A 17,957-nucleotide genomic window follows, 5' to 3' on the forward strand; every position below is an offset into this window, starting at 1 on the left:
AAGTGAGTAAGTTCAACTTTTAAGATAAGCAGCGAATATTCCAACAATTGATGGAATAATCTTTCGTATGACAGCTGTTTAAGTCATTCAGCAGGGGCATGGGCCATACAGAATCAATATTAACATTTATTTTTCTGTATTATGCTTTATAACAGAAATGATGAGCATAACACATAAATATTTATATAAATAAATTATAATTTAAAAGTCATAAATAGAGAATATATGTATAAGCCTAATATGAGTAAAACATGGCAGATTTCATAGATTCTTCAACTATGGCTTTTAACTGCCTTTCCTTTTACTAGTATTGATTTCTGAAGCAGAGTACAAATCACTGGGGATTGGTGCAGTAGAGTAAAGCACCTTTTAATATAATTTTCATTGCTGCTTCAGTCCATTCCCCAAACAGTTTCATTTTTTTTTTTTTATTTCATTTGAACATGGCTGACACACATATAGGCAGGCATTTGTGAAAAGCAAGAGTTGCCAGTTGACTTTTCTTTAGATTGAGGTTGTGCTTTAGAGAAAAAAGGTCACTCTTGGGTTTTTGCAAGAATCTGAGCATTTATTCTTTCAATATTTTAACTTTGCATGTTTTAAATACTTCTATTTACTTTCTATATATGATGACTGAAGAGTCATGGATGAGTGGTTGGATGAGATCTGACAGTTACTGCCCTGTTCACTGCCTGAACTCCTGCTGATAACACACGTTGTCTTCCAGCTCCTAAATAACCACAACGCCATCAGAAACTGGGCCCTGTGGTGGTTTACATCCCATTTTAACTACAGCGCTAAGTAATGTGATACTTTTATGAACATCAAGGACACAGCGTGTGTTATCATCATGTGCTCAAGCAGTTGGTGGAGCAGCAGCTGTCTGACTTCGGGTGATCTTTGATCTTTAACTTTCAGGGCCTAGAGTCATCTTCACACAGAGAAAATTATATATATTTATGTATATTTAATATAAGTAAGCATGCTTCTTTACTATTCTATCCATTTCCAACCCTATCCAGAACAAATACATAGTTAGACATAGACTTTAAGGTATATTATGATAATTTGTAGACCATTCACGCTGTGCAAGCTAAGCAATTGTTTTTATCTTATATAAAGTCAAATAATGTCTGTGAGTGCCTTCCTTATCTGAATGTTGTGTGATATTTAACATTTTTAGATGGCTAAAGCCATTGTGTACATCGAGGAAATGAACAGCATGGCAGACGTGACGTTCCCCTCAGTTCCTCAGGTTGTTTCTCTTTTTATATATGATGAAACCTCTAGAGCCAAAGACAACCCCAACCCTGTGGCTGGGTACCCCGTTGCCTGCATTACAGTAAGTATTATGTAGGACATTTACAGGAGTCTGAAACAACAAATGGTGCATTTTATCCATTAAAGCAGATAATAATTTTGCATTCCTGCATTAAACAAGATAAAAGTTGGGAGTTGTTTGTAAGAAACACTTCTTACACTTACACTGTAAGATTCTAGCAAATTTGAGTGCTGATCCTGACCTGCTTTTGTCCTGTATTGAGATAGGCCACTCCAACTAGATGAAATCTTTCTAAACAAGTTTTAGTTAGAGGTTATGCCATTTTTATAATCGGATTTAAAGGATAACTGTGACATGTATGGCCATCATCTGTAGTATATACAAGTAAAAAGGAAAAAAAAAACAAAGAAATATTGGACTGTGCAGGCCAGAGACAGGAGCGTACAATATTGATAAAATATAAATGTTTTATTTGTATCATGTTTAAAAGAAAGTTGATTGAATAGGTGCTAAAACATCTATATAGCTAAAAAAAAACATAAAATAATAGCATGGGGGATTGTAACCAATTGTTGAGCACTATGAGTATTGGACCTTCCAATACCGACGCGTTTCACCAATTGCTTCTTTAGGGCTGTAAAGACCACATAGTACTCATCTATGGGGAGAGACAACAACATTTACAATCCTATACAGGTAATAATATTCTTATTTTATCTCATGTAGATCATATACTTAGACCGATGTCAGACACAGACTGGACCCATCTCCGATGACAAAAACACATGCAAATACTCTCCCTGGGTGGGCACCGGGATCAAAGAAGAGACCTCAGATAGGGGACAACCATCCTATAATATTATAGAGTAATTATCTCTTTGTTATGTAATTTAACATATGAATATGTAAACCTATTGACAAAAAGGGGCACTTACTATATAGCAACTCTCACATATGGCCAATCCATTTAATCAGATATATGGCCATCCATTTAATCAGATATATGGCCATCCATTTAATCAGATTCCAAGGCAATGCGATTATTTTGTGGAATTTATCCAAATAGAAAGAGAAGCTCCTCTGTTACAGGTAAGTGTAGGCTCCTAGAACTATTACCCAGAGAGGACCCTGGAATTATATAACAGAAGGATTTATATACAATTCATTTAGCACCATGAAATATGTCATGTGCTCAAAGCATCAAAAATTACATTTTAAGATTCTGTCTGTATACACCAACATGCTGAAATGAAGCCCCACAAACTTCAGAGCAAAAAGCTGAGTCGTCTCATCACCATGCGCCCTAGAGGGTACGTCAGTGTCGATATCCACCATTAAATTTTTTACATAGGGTCACTGCATCCAGGCTCAGCTATGTGCAGACTACAAAATGGAATAGGTAATTGTGTAAGGCCATTTCTCTAAAGTCCATTAGAATAGCATACCGTGAGTCTATCTTTATATCCTACCTACTCCATTAAGATTGTTGAGCTTGGTTGTCGGACAACCTATCCTATCCTATCGTTATACAATTCCAGGGTCCTCTTTGGGTAATAGTTCTAGGAGCCTACACTTACCTGTAACAGAGGAGCTTCTCTTTCTGTTTGGATAAAATCCACAAAATAATCGCATTGCCTTGGAATCTGATTAAATGGATGGCCATATGTGAGAGTTGCTATAAAGTAAGTGCCCCTTTTTTTGTCAATAGGACTACATATCCATATGTTAAATTACATAACAAATAGATAATTACTCTATAATATTATAGGATGGTTGTCCCCTATCTGAGGTCTCTTCTTGTGGTCCCTACACTCACCCAGGGAGAGTATGTGCATGTGTATTTGTCATCGGAGTTGGGTTGAGTCTGTGTCTGACATCAGTCTTAGTATATGATCTGCATGAAATAAAATAAAAATATTGTTACCTGTATATGATTGTAAATGTTGTTGTCTCTCCCCATAGATGAGTACTATGTGGTCTTTACAACCCTGATAATGCAAATGGCGAAACGCGTCAACATTGGAAGACCCAATACTCATAGTGCTCAACAATTGGTTATAATGCCGCATGCTAATATTCTAAGGAGGGGGTTTTTAGATATATAGATGCTTAGCATCTATTCAATCCATTTTCTTTTGAACTTGATACAAATAAAACTTTTATTTTATCAATTTTGTACGCTCCTCTCTCTCTCTGGCCTGCACAGTCTGATATTTCTTTGTTTTTTTCCTTTTTTATTTTTATAATCTGACAATCAGTCCTTGGGTAATATTTATAAAGTATCAAGAGAATCCTGTCACATGAACTGGATTTGGAGAACCTTCCTAAACCTTCACTGCATGTGGTAGTTATGAGTAAGGCCCCTTTCACACTAGTGCGACTTGTCCCACGATTTTGGACCGCAAAATCGCGTGACAAGTCATTTTCCATTATTTTCAATGAGCCCCATGCATATCAGTGCGTTTTGAAGTCACACCGACTTCAAAGTAGTTCCTGCACTACTTTGCCACGATTTGATTGCGTTTTTGAGCCATAGCCATAGCCATTGCTTTCAAAATCGCGTCAAAATCGCGGCAAAGTCGCGTCAAAATCGCACCGTAAAATCGGGTCGCATAAGTGTGAAAGGGGCCTAAGATCTGAGCATTGATTGTAGCAAGCAGACAATAACAAACATGAGCAATTGAGGGGCTTCTGTTTGAACACTTAGGCATTTTCTGTCATGTTGGAAAATGTTGGTGCACAATATGGACAAAACTGATAGCAAATGCACAGTATGAGCAGGAGCAGACCAATATATTACTATCTGTTATTTTGGGTAAGAAATCTGCCTACACACGTCCCTTAACCCCAGGAGGAACAAGTATATACAGGGCTTGCCTTTGCAATTCATGTTCAGAAGTCATCAAGAGCCAATTAGCAAAGTGCTATTTAATCCCAGGGATGATCCAACTCCCAACAGCAATCCCACTTCTCCAACTATTTGTTTCCCTCTCCTAGTGGCTTAGTATTGTCACCACTGTGAAAGAAGAAGGTTACTCCTACAGCCACAGCTTCAATAACAGCCCTGCTGCTCTTCAGCTGTACAGTAGAGAGCTGTCACCAGCAATAACAGGTGACAGCTCCAGGCACTAATGACATTTCCCACAAAAAAAAAAAAAAAAAAACTGGCACTGCAGTAGGTATTGTCAAGTATGTTTTATTGCAATAGGTGGCTATGAGTAAGGCCTTAATGGCTAAAATGCATTAGCGGTCCTGTCATACTGAATTTTAGCTGTCTATTGCTGTAAAACATACTTGAGGATATATGCTGGAGTGCAAGATTTTCTTGCTGTGGAGCTTTGAATTTGTAATGACTTGTGAAGGCCAAGGCTCTTCATTGGTGTCCCCTATCAATAGCATTGGGTAAGATGGTAGAGCGCTGTTCTTTCTTATGCCAGGGATGACATGTCATTAGAAATGTTCCAGGCACTGTTTATGCCCGTCCAAAAACTGCAGTAAGAAACTGAAAGAAAGCGGTCATGTGACCTCTTTTTAAAAGAAAGAATAGAATTAGCAACTAGGAGTATAATAATATTAACATTATCCTCACAATTTACATCTGCTTCAGAGAATAAAACTCAGTAAACTCAAAACATTGAAATAAAACACACATTTTTTATAAGATCTCTTTCTTCCTACTGAAAGTGACCTCTTTATCGTGAAGGCTACACAAGTTAGCCATATGTAGGAACCAAGGTGCTGTTTTGGTGCACTATTTTCTTTTGTGTCTTTGAACATATTCTATTTCTTACAGGCTTGTAATCCTAAATATTCAGACTATGATAAAACGGGCTCTATATGCACCAGTGAAAATATTAATGACACGCTGACCCGTTACCGCTGGCTGGTCAGTGCCCCCAAGGGTCTGGATGGAGTGACGAGTCCTATGAGAGAGGTGGACTTCGACACATTCTTCACATCCTCAAAAATGATCACTCTGGATTCTATTTATTTCCAAGCTGGTTCTCGGGTGCAGTGCGCAGCGCGTGCAGTTAACTCAGATGGACATGAAGGTCTGGAACTTCAGAGCCCCATTGTGACAATAAGCACAGATGATGGTGAGCTATACTGCAATACTGTTTTTATTTTTTTATTTTTTACAGAGACTAGCAAGATGATTGTTTCTGGAAGGGGAAGACTGGGGCAGAGCTGGAGTTAGAAATCACGGAGGCCCGTACAGCCTACCTGACAGGGCCCCCTACCTGAAATACAAAAATTCGAATTTTAAAAGTCATTTTTTACATTTTCTAAAAACGATCTGTGTTTATTTTTTGACGTTTGACCTTTGAGAAAGAGGAATTGAGGACACAGATGCTTCATATCTTTTCTCTGTAGCCTCAGTTGCACCAAAGATGAATGAACAGAAGACAGAGGCTCCTGTTTATTCATGAACTGAAACATAGTATACATAGCTAACTATGCCCATTAATGAATGGATCCAGGAGCAATCGGTACAACCACTCACTGTGTCCAATTCAGAAAAGGAAGGGGGCCAGTAAATTATATATTTATTTGCCACTTCCCCCGCTCTCCATCCCCCTGTGCACCCACAGCAGCCAGCGGGAGAGGGAAGCCGGCAGTGCTGGGGGGGGGGGAGGGGATAGGGCACACAGGGGGGAATGAGATGTGGGCAGCCCAGGAAGGGGAATCAGTGTGGTGGGATGGGAGGATAATTACAGAATGATGCACTGTGTCTGTGTCTCTCCTTCCAGCAGCTGAAACCAGTGAGAGGGAGAGAAACCAACTTTCAGCTGCTGGAGGGAGAGACACAGACACAGTGCATTGTTCTGTAATTGTCCTTCCATCCCGCTGCACAGATCCCCCTGCTTTCCGGACCCCAATGTGTGCCCGGGCCCCCTACATGAGGCCTAGTAGTACCCCCTATTAGCAGCCCTGGACTGGGGCAATGACTGCAATATCTCTGGGCCTAATCAGATCTCAAAAGATCATTCTTGGGAGGTTAAAATTATTTCGATTGTTTAGATCTATGGAATAATTTTTAAAGTAGGATATCATTTATGTATGCTGAATACACAGACATACTAATTAATCCAATAATATTGTGGATGTTTATGCACCTATGTATATAGCATGCTTGGAGTTTTCACCCAATTGACTGCAGTACGGGGTCCAATAATAATATTATTATACAGGATTCATATAGCGGCAACAGTTTGTGCAGCGCTTTACAACATGTGGGCAGAGAGTACAGTTACTATACAATTCAATACAGAAGAGGGCCCTGCTCTCTAGAGCTTACAATCTAAAAAGGTGGGCCAAGTGATGCAAAAGGTAATAGCTGTGGGAGATGAGCTGATGGAAGAAATATAGTACAGTTGTTAGATGGAGGCAGGATAGGCTTCTCTGAAGAGAAGGGTTTTAAGGTATTGTCTAAATGTAAACAGAGTAGGAGATAGACAGATTTGGTAGGGAGATCCGTAGGAAGGGAGAGGCTTCTGAAAAGTCCTGGAGGTGAGCATGGGAGATGGTGACAAGAGAGATAGAGAGCAGGAGGTCTTGGAAGGAACAAAGAGAACAGTTTGGTTGGTAGTTTGAGACTAGGTTAGTGATGTAGCTTGGGGCAGAGTTAAGGATGGCTTTGTAATTTGTTGTTAGTATTATGAATTGAATTTGTTGGGTGAGTGGAAGCCAGTGGAGGGATGGGCAGAGAGGGGTAGCAGACAATGAGCGGGTGGTAAGGTGGTTGAGTCTGGCAGCAGCAGAGGGAATATCCTATGTAAAGGTAACCAAATGAGGAGGAAGTTGAGGTGCGAGATAACCAGGGAGTGAATTAGAAGCTTTGTGTTGTCATTGGTTAGGAAGGGGTGTATTTTGGAGATGTTGCATAGGTTGAGGCAGCATCCATTAGACAGTGATTGGGTCTATGGAAAGTTTAGGTTTCAATTGGGTATTGTCGAATGATCTCTTAATGTTGTTTCTCCCCACACAGGTCTTTGCCAGCCTAGAGTGCCCGGGGTAGTCGGAGCAGAACCATTCTCTGCTAAAATGCGATATACAGGACCAGATGACCCTGACCATCCAAATCTAATAAAAATCACCATTACTCTGCCTCACATTGATGGTAAGCCATACATAATTTTTCAGTGTAACAGTTGTTTAATATAGAAAAATGGAAGAAATATAATTCATTTAAGTGTCTCCATACAGTTAAATCCTTTGTCAGGGTTTTCAAAGCACATGTAAACCATAACTGAATGATAATTAGCTTGCTACAACACTCTGCGTCAAAAGCGATTGACATTCTTTTTAATATAAAATTCTTGTTTTCACAAGAATTTCGTTATCCTAATAACTGTTCGTTATTTGTTGAATCTCAGTGCTCCATCTCTTGCAGCCTTTTTGCAGCTATCTGCATGCACTCCAGCAATGTCTGCATGGCGTTTCTCAGGGTGGGTTTCTTGATGAAGAAAACAGTGAACCATACCAGTGTTGGAATGGCTGCTTGTACTGTTTAGCAGAAGCCTGACAATGCAGGGCACCGCTGAGGGATAAAGGAGTTGATTTACTAAAGACAAATAGGCTGGGCATTTTCCAAGTGCAATTGTATTCATTTTCCCCAGAGCTTAGTGAATGTGGTGAAGCTCTGCTAATTTTCATCATCCAATCATGCGCAAGCAAAAATGCTGTTTTTTTATTTTCCTTGCACCTGATTGGATAATCAATAAAATTAATCTTCACTACATTAAGTAAGCTCTGGGGAAAATGAGTGCAACTGCACTTGCAAAGTGCACAGTTTATTTGTCCTTATTAAACCAACCCCAGTGTGTTGTCACCCTAAACCAGGAAGTGCACAGGATCCTTTATGGCAGGATCACCAGCTAATATTTTAATGAAAGATGCAGATTTAAACATCTTGAAAATTACTTCCAAAATTACATTAAAGGGGTTTAAAGCCTAAAGGTTTTTTACCTTAACCTCCCTGGCGGTCTGATTATGTCAGTATTTTTTAATGTCAAAGCAGTACATTGTTTTGCATGGAAATCAGTTGTTTTATATTGTAGGCCTGTAATTCTTAGGAATAAAACAGTAAAAGTGAATAAAAATTAATAATAAATTATTAATTAATGAAGTAGTAAATTAAATGATTAAATTAAATAATAGATTTATAAAATAAAATAAAAAAATAAAAATAAAAGGAATAAAACAGTAAAAGTGTAGGCAGGGCACTGGACAAAGCACTAGGGACAAAACTGAGGTGAAATGGTTTGATACAGTAGTGTAATCCTAGCAGATTACAATGTATCATGTTATGTTTTGTTTATCTTTTTGAATTTCCCGCCTGGTTCCGCCCCCCCCTGCATTGCAGCGCTCGCAGGGAAGGGAACCCGGAAGACGAATGCGGTCATTGGCCAGAGGACACAGCGGGGGGACATCAGGGGATCGTAGGGACAAGGTAAGTATCACTACAGGGTAACCCCAAGTGTGGCTCGGGGTTACCCCGCTTTTGGTACTGAAAATGAATCCTGAGCCACACTCAGGGATACCGCCAGGGAGGTTAATGCATTCTCTGCATTAGGGTAAAAGAAACTTCCACTGTGTGTGTGCCCCCCCCCCCTCTTGTCTTCCCTTTCCTAACACTTACCTGACTCCTGTATCGATTCAGTACAGGTCTTCTCCCCTTCTCTTCCTGGTCTCACAGGCGTTACTGAGAACAGCAGGAGCCATTGGCTCCTTCTGCTGTACATCAAATCCAGTGAGTAGAAAACAGGGGGTAGGGCTGAGCCTCACTATGCATGTCTATGGAAATCGAGTGGCTTGCTATGGGGCAGACACAGAAGAGGGAGAGCCAAGATCCCAGACAGGGGACTACAAAAAAGGAGGTCTGGGGCAGCTGTGTGCAATACCATTGCACAGAGCAGCTAAGTATAAACCTGTTTATTATTTTAAAAGAAAATAAACTTTAAAATTACTTTAACATGTTAAAGCTTATGTGAGCTTTTATTGTTTTATTATTTAGTGGTTTCTGTGTTGGGGAGATTTCTTCTCACTTCCTTACCACTAGGGCATTATCATGACCTTCCTGTTACCCCTGTTTGGATTAGATTCTCTGATTCACTGGATTTTTCTAAGGGGAACACACTAAGGTGAAGGGGGTCATTGAGCCGTCAGGGGATTCTACACAGTAATCTATAATGAGTTATTTGCAGAGAGGGGAAGTTTATTTGGAGATCTGCATTTACCTTCTATTTCATCCTGGTGAAAGAATGCCCACTTGGCTACCAGGACAGGAAGTGAGGGGAACACTGCAACACTGACAACAATAACAACTTAACAGATGCTTCATGACCAGACCTATTCTTTTGCTATTCAGCACTGTACTACTTTAACTGGCAGTTGCCGGTCATGCAACACTGTACCCAAATTAGATTTATATAATGTTTTTTTCACACAAACAGAGCTTTTTTTGGTGGTATTTAATCACCACTGTTTTTTTTTTTTGGTTATAAAAAGAAAAAAAAATACCAAAAAAACAAAAAAGAAAAACACGTTTTGCTTAGTTTCCAAATAATCTTTCCTCATCAATTTAGCCCAAAATGTATTCTGCTACAATTCTTTGGTAAAAATAACCCAAATTAATGTATATTATTTAGTCTGTGTGACAGTTATAGAGTCTACCATCTATGATATATAAATTTGAAAAAATGATCACAATGATCAGTTCTAATGTTTTGGAAAATTAGGAAATTAAATGTTGTTTTTTTCACAAATTTTTACATACTGTCACCAGTGCAGTACAGTGTCATCATATGACTGGTGTGGCGGTGATTGGGGATACTGACTGGTGACAGTGTGTAAAATAAATAAATAATTGAACAAATACATTTTTATTCAATTTTTAATCATAGTGACACTACTACTCTGGGTGGATAATCAGTTTTTTTTTTTACACTGTTATTGCTTATAACAGTGATGATCAATATTTTAGGCAATAGTTTTACCTGTCATAAGTGGCTGTCATGTGATGCTGTGAATGACTACAGCTAATTGCATAGTACAGGGTGCAGTGATTAGGCCAGATACCATTTGATAGCTGTGGGTATTCTGTGACGCTGTGACTAGTCATAGCGATCACATGATACCCCAGCCCCTCCCCCCTTGCAGAACCGTGATCTGTGTCTGGTGAACACAGCGGTCATAGAATCATGGCATGTGCTGGCCGATGTACCAGTACATCACCTGGCCTGTAGCTGCCGCCCACTCGCAGTAAATGTACTGTGGGCGGGTGGCAAGTGGTAAATGGTGGGTACACATGAGTAGAATTTTGTCTGAAAACTGAATGTTTTTTCAATCTTCACATAATTAGTGGGTTCAAAATGATGTTCGTATTCAGCCATTGCGAGAATAAAATTTGAAGTATCAGGATGGAACATTTTTCTTGAACGAGCAAATTTCTAACGATAAAAGTGGTTTTCGTTCAGGAAAAATTGTGTATATTGTAATGCAAATTATTTAATACGTCTGGGATTCCATTCAAGTAGCAGGTCTGGATGAGATTTTAAAAACTTTCAAATGAAATTAATTGTCTCAGTGATGGCGAAATACAGTCCTCTGATGAACAATTTCCATAGGAACATTCAAACAAAATTGTACTTGTGTCTACACAGCTTAAACCTTCCTCAATCCATTAAAAAAATTTATATTTTGAGTGGACTTGCAACTGTAAAATAAACTTTGGGGCCTTGTTTCTTTTTGAGTTGCGTAGATTTGCTGTGCCAATTCAGAAGTAACAATAAATCTACAATTAAATTATTTGACTTTACCTAGACAACCCACTTCCTAGTTGTCACTGGGCATTTTATATGACTTATCTTTGTATATCTCCCATCCCAGTGGAAGAATACAGACATACATTGAGTTCTGGACAGTTTTGTTTCTAAAAGATATAAGATCCTTTGAAACAGATAGTTATTTATTCACAAGATAATGTTACTAATGTTAATTAATGTGTTATTTAATATGTGTGTATTTTTCAATTTTAGGCATGCTGCCAGTTATTTCAACAAGGGAAATGTCTAACTTTGAGCTAACGCTCAGCCCCGATGGTACTCGGGTTGGAAACCACAAATGCTCCAATCTTCTAGACTACAATGAAGTGAGAACAAATTATGGGTTTTTAACAGATGCCACCAAGAACCCCAATGTCATAGGCGAGACATCACCTTACCAGTACAGCACACAGCTCCGCGGCTCCAATACGCTGCGTTTCTACCGCAATCTGAACCTGGAGGCCTGTCTGTGGGAGTTTTCCAGCTATTATGATATGTCTGAACTACTGACTGAATGCGGAGGAACAATTGGAACTGATGGACAGGTATGTTGCTGCATAGTCTAATATTCTACACCAGCCTTTTTCAACCAGGGTGCCCAGGCACCATGGGATGCCTTGAGACTTCTTCAGGGGTGCCTTGGCAAAATGCTGAAAAATTGTATGCAAGCCAGCAGCTAGATGAAGCTTGCCTTTGAGTTACACAAAGCCACAAGTTTTTATTATGCACCATTACAACATTCTAGACTATGGATCCTCAAACTATGGCTCTCCAGATGTTGCAGAACTACACATCCCATGAGGCATTGTAAAACTTTGACATTCACAGACATAACTAGGCATGGTGGGAATTGAAGTTCCTGAACACCTGGAGGCCCATAGTTTGAAGACCCCTGCTCTAGACACTAGCATCCTAACAGCCAATGACGTTATCAGTTGATAAGGAAGATGTCTGTTGCCTCCACAGCATCCTTGTTTGACCCTCCTGTGCTCCTTTCCCTCAGGACTGGGGTGACATTAGCTGACTGATGGAGAGAAATTGAGGGAGAAGAGAAACATTGGCATACTAGTCAGTACCAGTTTGCAAACGCAATGTTGAGCATCCTACGTGTGTGGATGTTGCTGCATTATGTAAAGCTAATAGAATAGTTTTTTACATTTTAGAATGGGGTGCCTTGAGACTGCCCATAATTTTAAAGGGTGCCTTGACTGAAAAAAGGTTGAGAAACACTGTTCTACACAATATATTTAACTGCAGCACTTTTGATATTAGAAGTTGCATTTCATAAATAAAATTTAAAAATACTCAACATCCACAGTTGACAGTGACTATAAAATATTTGTGACTCGTTTGTGAGTGCTCTTGGATTTAGGGGGTAGAATTTCTCTGCAGTATGCAGGTACAGTCATTAAAATAAAAGAGATATTATACTTATCTGCTCATGAGCTGGGCTGTGCGCATCCATAGACACAGACAGTGCAGCTCAGCCATGCCCCCATTCCCTCCTCTTAGGATTTAGCTGACAGCCTCCTGCTGCTCTCAGAATTGACTGAAAAGAGGAAGAGAGAGCAGCGGGGCTGCAAACAGGGAAATTCTGAAACGGTGGAGGAGTCAGGTGCGTATTTAGAAACAGGTCGGGGGGATGGGGAACAGGCAGTGGAGCATTTTTTACCTTAATGCATAGAATGTGTTAAGGTACAAAAAAAAAAAAAATGCTTGGACTTTAGAACCATTTTAACCTAAACCATGGGTGTCCAACCTTTTGGCTTCTCTGGGCCACATTGAGTGTAGAGAAATTTTCTCAGGCCGCAATATATACTATAGTTAAGGTATATAAGTAATAAAATGCCGCCGCGCCCTTCCCGTGCCGCTGCGCCCACCCCCCCCCCCCCCCCCGCACTAATTTAACACAAACCGAGGATGATGAAATTAAATGGAATCCGTATACAGAGGTTTACTTCTTCTGAGAGATATTAAAGGAACACTCTAACCACCATGACCAATTCAGTGATTTGAAGTGGTCGAGGTGGTAGGAGTCAGAAACACTGCACATGCTCGCCTCCCCCTCTCCCCTCCGAGGCAGCCTCTGCCTACCGTTAGTTGGAAGCCACTGTGTCCATGCCCCCGACCCGACTTCCTTCCTCCCCAGCAAAAAAAAAAAATTGTCAGGGAGCAGTGGGCCGCATTGCCTGGGGTTCAGGGCCGCATGTGGCCCCAGGGCCGCAGGTTGGCCATGCTTGACCTAAACCCTTAGGCTTCCCCATATATTTAACACTCTCCTCCTTGAAACCTAAAGTGTGTGCTAAGCTTAAAATCAAACCCAACCCTGAAATGTAAAACTGAACCTGATCCTACAACTTAGGCCTTAACTTGACCCTGAGCCCTACCTTTAATACTTTCATTGCTGAAAGCCGACCTTTTTTTTTTTTTATTCACATTTGTACATTTGAACTCACTGAATATTACTTAACACCCAAAAACATTGTATGTTTTGAAATCAGAGACCCTGTAGTAGTTGCAGTTTTATATGTCAAAAGATAATTGTGCTATTATTTATCAAACCTATATTTTTTGTAAAAAATAAGCAATTCCTTTTATTGCACAAAAACACAAAATAATATCAATTTTTTGGATAAAATAAAAAAAACATTTACATCCAGTAAATAGATAACAATATAATACCAATTTTTTGGATAAAATAAAAAGATACGTTTACATTTAGTAAATAGATAACAAATATTTCAACCTTCAAAAATTGTGCATGCCACTAAAACAGCGAAAAACTAGAATTATTGTTCTCACTCCTGCAATACCTAATATGTGAGTTGCAATTGTCTTTTTTTTTTATACATGCGCACCCAACACACCTTTGTGTTCATATGTGCATGTAAGAGCCGGCAGGAAGCTTTTTTAGGTGGGTGATTTTCAATATATTTTTTTTTTGCTATTTTTGTTAAAAGTTATTTTAACTTCATTTTATTGCTATCATGGCAGAACGTTTATTCACATGTAGAAGTGATCGACGGTCAGCTTTATAGCCCAAAATACAAAGTGTTCTGTGATTGTAGGAGGCAGATCCTGTCATTCACTTACCGTTCTCTATTCACTGAATGCCTTGCATCCTAAGAAAGAATAGTATGAGTTCTATGAATAGAGGAGGCAGGAAGAAGGGAACGGGTGAGTGGCACAGCTCTTACTCACTTGAAGCAGCTGATGGTAACCCCCGCATTGCTGGAAGATCAGTGCTGTGGGGAGGACCCAGCAGTAGTGGGGAGAAGATTTCTACGCTATGCAGCAGCCAGCCAGACATGGGACACACTTCATTAGATGTAAGTTATGTTCCTTGTGCTGTATAGAAAAAAATAAAAATAACTCAATTTGACTTCAGTTAATGCAGCCACCAAATTATTTTTGTGATGAAACAAGAGTTTCAACAGTTCCCCTTAAAGTGGTTGTAAACCTCAGACATGAAATAAGAGCAAAGCATATCCCTCTATATCAGTGATGGCGAACCTTGGCATCCCAGATGTTTTGGAACTATATTTCCCATGATGCTCATGCACTCTGCAGTGTAGTGGAGAATAATGGGAAAAGTAGTTCCAAAACATCTGGGAAGCCATGGTTCACCATCACTGCTCTATATTGTGTACTTGTCTCAATCCAGAGCACTAAGTGTAATTTCTGTCCTCTGCCTCATTCCTCTGCTATAAGCACGAGTCACTTCTGACACCTTTTCCTGACATTGAGATAAAAATGGTGACAGGGAGGGAGCTCCAGCTGATTGATACACACAAAGGCAAAGGACCGCACTCCGATATGATGAAAAACATTAATTTATTCTCAGTTAGAATTCTATAAAAACGACTTGAGACATCAGGGACATGGAACAAGAGGTTGACGCGTTTCACGAAATTACATTCGCTTACTCATAACCTTTGCCTTTGTGTGTATTGTGTTGCTGAGATTATGGATCTGACATGCACCCGATTTTGATTGGAATCATCTTCACCTGAGAGGCCAGCCCGCTTTTTTCTTCAGCTCCAGCTGATTGACAGCCTCAGCTCTGTTCCTTTTATGCTGTGTGAAATGGGGGTGTGTCCCTTTCCTCCAACCAGCTCTTAGAGCTCTCCTCACTGTAACTTCAGCTCTCCGCCCCCTGCTTTTTAGAGCTGAGAGATCCTGTGCAAATTCTGCACTTTGAATGGCTGTTGGGCAAAGACTGCTGCAGATAAACAGGTATAACTTATGAAGAAGGCTTTATTTCATCTCTGTATATCACCTGAGGCCAGTCACTTCACTGGGAATATGTGAGGGTTTACAGCCAATTTAAGGCAAATATATACATTTGTGGCTACTAGGAATGGAGCACCAGAGAGGTGCTTACATGAGGGGGAAATAGCAATCATTAGGAAAAACCTTCCTGGCCAATCACTTTGGCCTCCCAAGAGTGTTCCGCCATGCCTAGTTGGGACATGTCATTATAGATGTGTCAATATGAGAACATTCCTCAGTCTGTCCAAAAAGTTCCTACTTGCGAAATTACAGGAAAGATTAAATATATCATACCCCGAGGCAGAGACACGAGAAGAAATATAGTTCTTTTCACTTTTTATAGCTTCTGACTTCATGTCTATGCGTGAAACACAACATACAGTATATGGAAAATGATTTGATGCTGTTTATTTTCTTTGAAGTGGTGGCAGCAGGTAACACAGTCTTGGGAGCTGGGCTCTTCTCTTTTATTCTCATTACTGACAGAGCTTTATTTAGTCTCTCGTCTATGTGAAACATCAAAGACACCCCCCCGGTATTTCTTAGCAGTGGCAAAGGCAGTTATCCACATAGCTAAGTTTGCAAAAAAAATAAAAATAAGGCAAATGTTTTTTAAAGGTATTGATAGATGCCAGATCTGTGCCACATTAGTCCTGGCAGATGACAGGTCCAAATATCATGTGTCACCTAATAAAAAGCCTTTTTATAGTTGATTATGAGCATGATTATGAGTATGATCAAAATAAATGTAATGTGAGATTAAAAGGGGCATGTTAGAATTCATGCCAGCTTCCATGAGCATACATTGGTCACCGGTCCTCAGGAAGGATGTGCTGGAACTGGAGAGAGTCCAGAGAAGGGCAACAAAAATAATTAGGGGAATGGAGGACATCAGCTATGAGGAAAGACTACAAGCACTGAACCTATTCTCTCTGGAGAAGAGACGATTGAGGGGGGATATGATATCAATGTACAAATACTGTATTGGCGACCCGAGCATAAGGAACAAACTATTCAGAGAAAGGAGATACAATAAGACACGTGGCCACTCACTAAAACTAGAGGAAAGGTGGTTTAACCTTAAAATATGCAGGGGGTTCTTCACTGTAAGAGCGGTAAGGATGTGGAATTCTCTTCCACAAGCAGTCGTATCAGCAGGGAGCATCGATAGTCTCAAAAAACTATTAGATGGGCACCTTAAAGACCACAACATACAGGGGTATACAATGTACGGTTAACAGCAAACACACACACACATCATAGGTTGAACTGGATGGACTGATGTCTTTTTTCAACCTCACTAACTATGTAACATTGGAGGCAAAGCTGCATGTAATATATGATATTTATAGGCCAGTGTCTGGAAAAACAGAGAGCAACCAACATAAATGTTCCATATTTAGGGCTTCCATTTACATATGTAAATCTTGCCAAGAACTGGCTTTGTGTTGCAATAGATCTGATTGTCATTGTTGCAAGGGTCAGACCAGTGTTATTTTAACATCAAATTTTGATTCAGTTCTAGTTAGTCTATTGCTAAAATGCAATTTTAGTTTTAGTCACATTTTATTCATCTGAATTGATTTAGTTTCAACCTCTTGCCGACCGCCCACCATAGTATTACTGCGGCAGGGCGGCTCGGCTGCGCAAAATCACGCGTGTTAGACACGCTGTATCTAAACACAGTGGGAGCGCAGCTCCGGCAGTACGCGCACGTGGCCAAGACCCCATGCACGAAATCACGTAGTACTACGTGATTCCGTGCACGAGGTCTCGGCCGCGCGCGAGCACTGCCAGAGCCGCGCTCCCACTGTGTTTAGACACAGTGGGAGGCGGCACGGGAGGAGCGGCGGCGATTGCTGCCGGCTTCCCGCGTTTGTCAGATAAACTGACAGAAGACCCGCCTGCTTATGTAAACAAAGCAGGCGGGTCTTCTGTCAGACAGCAAGGAGAGATCAGAAGTTTCAGCTAAGCTGAAACCCCGATCTCTCTGTGCCTGTCACAGAATCCATCTCCCCCACAGTTACTAAGCATATTTAGGCACACATTAACCCCTTTAAACACCCCCAGTGTTAACCCCTTCCCTGCCAGTTTCATTTATACAGTAACAGTGCATATTATTTAGCACTGATTACTGTAGTAATGTCACTGGTCCCCAAAACGTGTCAAAAATGTCAGTTAGGGGCCCGATCTGTCCGCCGCAATGTCGCAGTCCTGCTAAAAAATGCAGATCACCACCATTACTGATAAAAACAAAAAAATAAATAAAAACTCCAAAAGTCTATCCCATATTTTGAAAACGCTATAACTTTTGCGCAAACCAATTAAAATACGCCTTTTGGGATTTTTTTTACCAAAAATATGTAGCAGAATACAAATTGGCCTAAACTGATAAAAAAAATTTGATTTTTTTTTTTATTGGGAATGTTTTATAGCAGAACTTAAAAAATCTGGCGTTTTTTTCAAACTTGTCGCTCTTGTTTTGTTTATAGCGCTAAATCTAAAAACCGCAGAGGTGATCAAATACCACCAAAAGAAAGCTCTATTTGTGGGAAAAAAATAAAAAATTTTTGGGT

The 17,957-nt window shown here is 40.0% G+C and overlaps 1 protein-coding gene across 1 annotated transcript in view; it reads left to right on the forward strand.

The window, feature by feature from the left end:
• Window positions 1-17,957, forward strand: part of FREM2 (FRAS1 related extracellular matrix 2) — a gene marked incomplete at its 5' end in the record, with an annotated part of 315,063 nt that overhangs the window by 256,577 nt on the left and 40,529 nt on the right. Inside the window, 4 exons of the mRNA XM_082244593.1 lie at window positions 1,184-1,342; window positions 5,076-5,379; window positions 7,272-7,403; window positions 11,323-11,654. Of these exons, the coding sequence (XP_082100719.1) occupies window positions 1,184-1,342; window positions 5,076-5,379; window positions 7,272-7,403; window positions 11,323-11,654 (927 nt within the window). The remainder of the gene's footprint in view (window positions 1-1,183; window positions 1,343-5,075; window positions 5,380-7,271; window positions 7,404-11,322; window positions 11,655-17,957) is intronic.

Source organism: Pelophylax lessonae, assembly GCF_965119305.1.
Source record: "Pelophylax lessonae genome assembly, chromosome: 2".
NCBI lineage: Eukaryota > Metazoa > Chordata > Amphibia > Anura > Ranidae > Pelophylax > Pelophylax lessonae.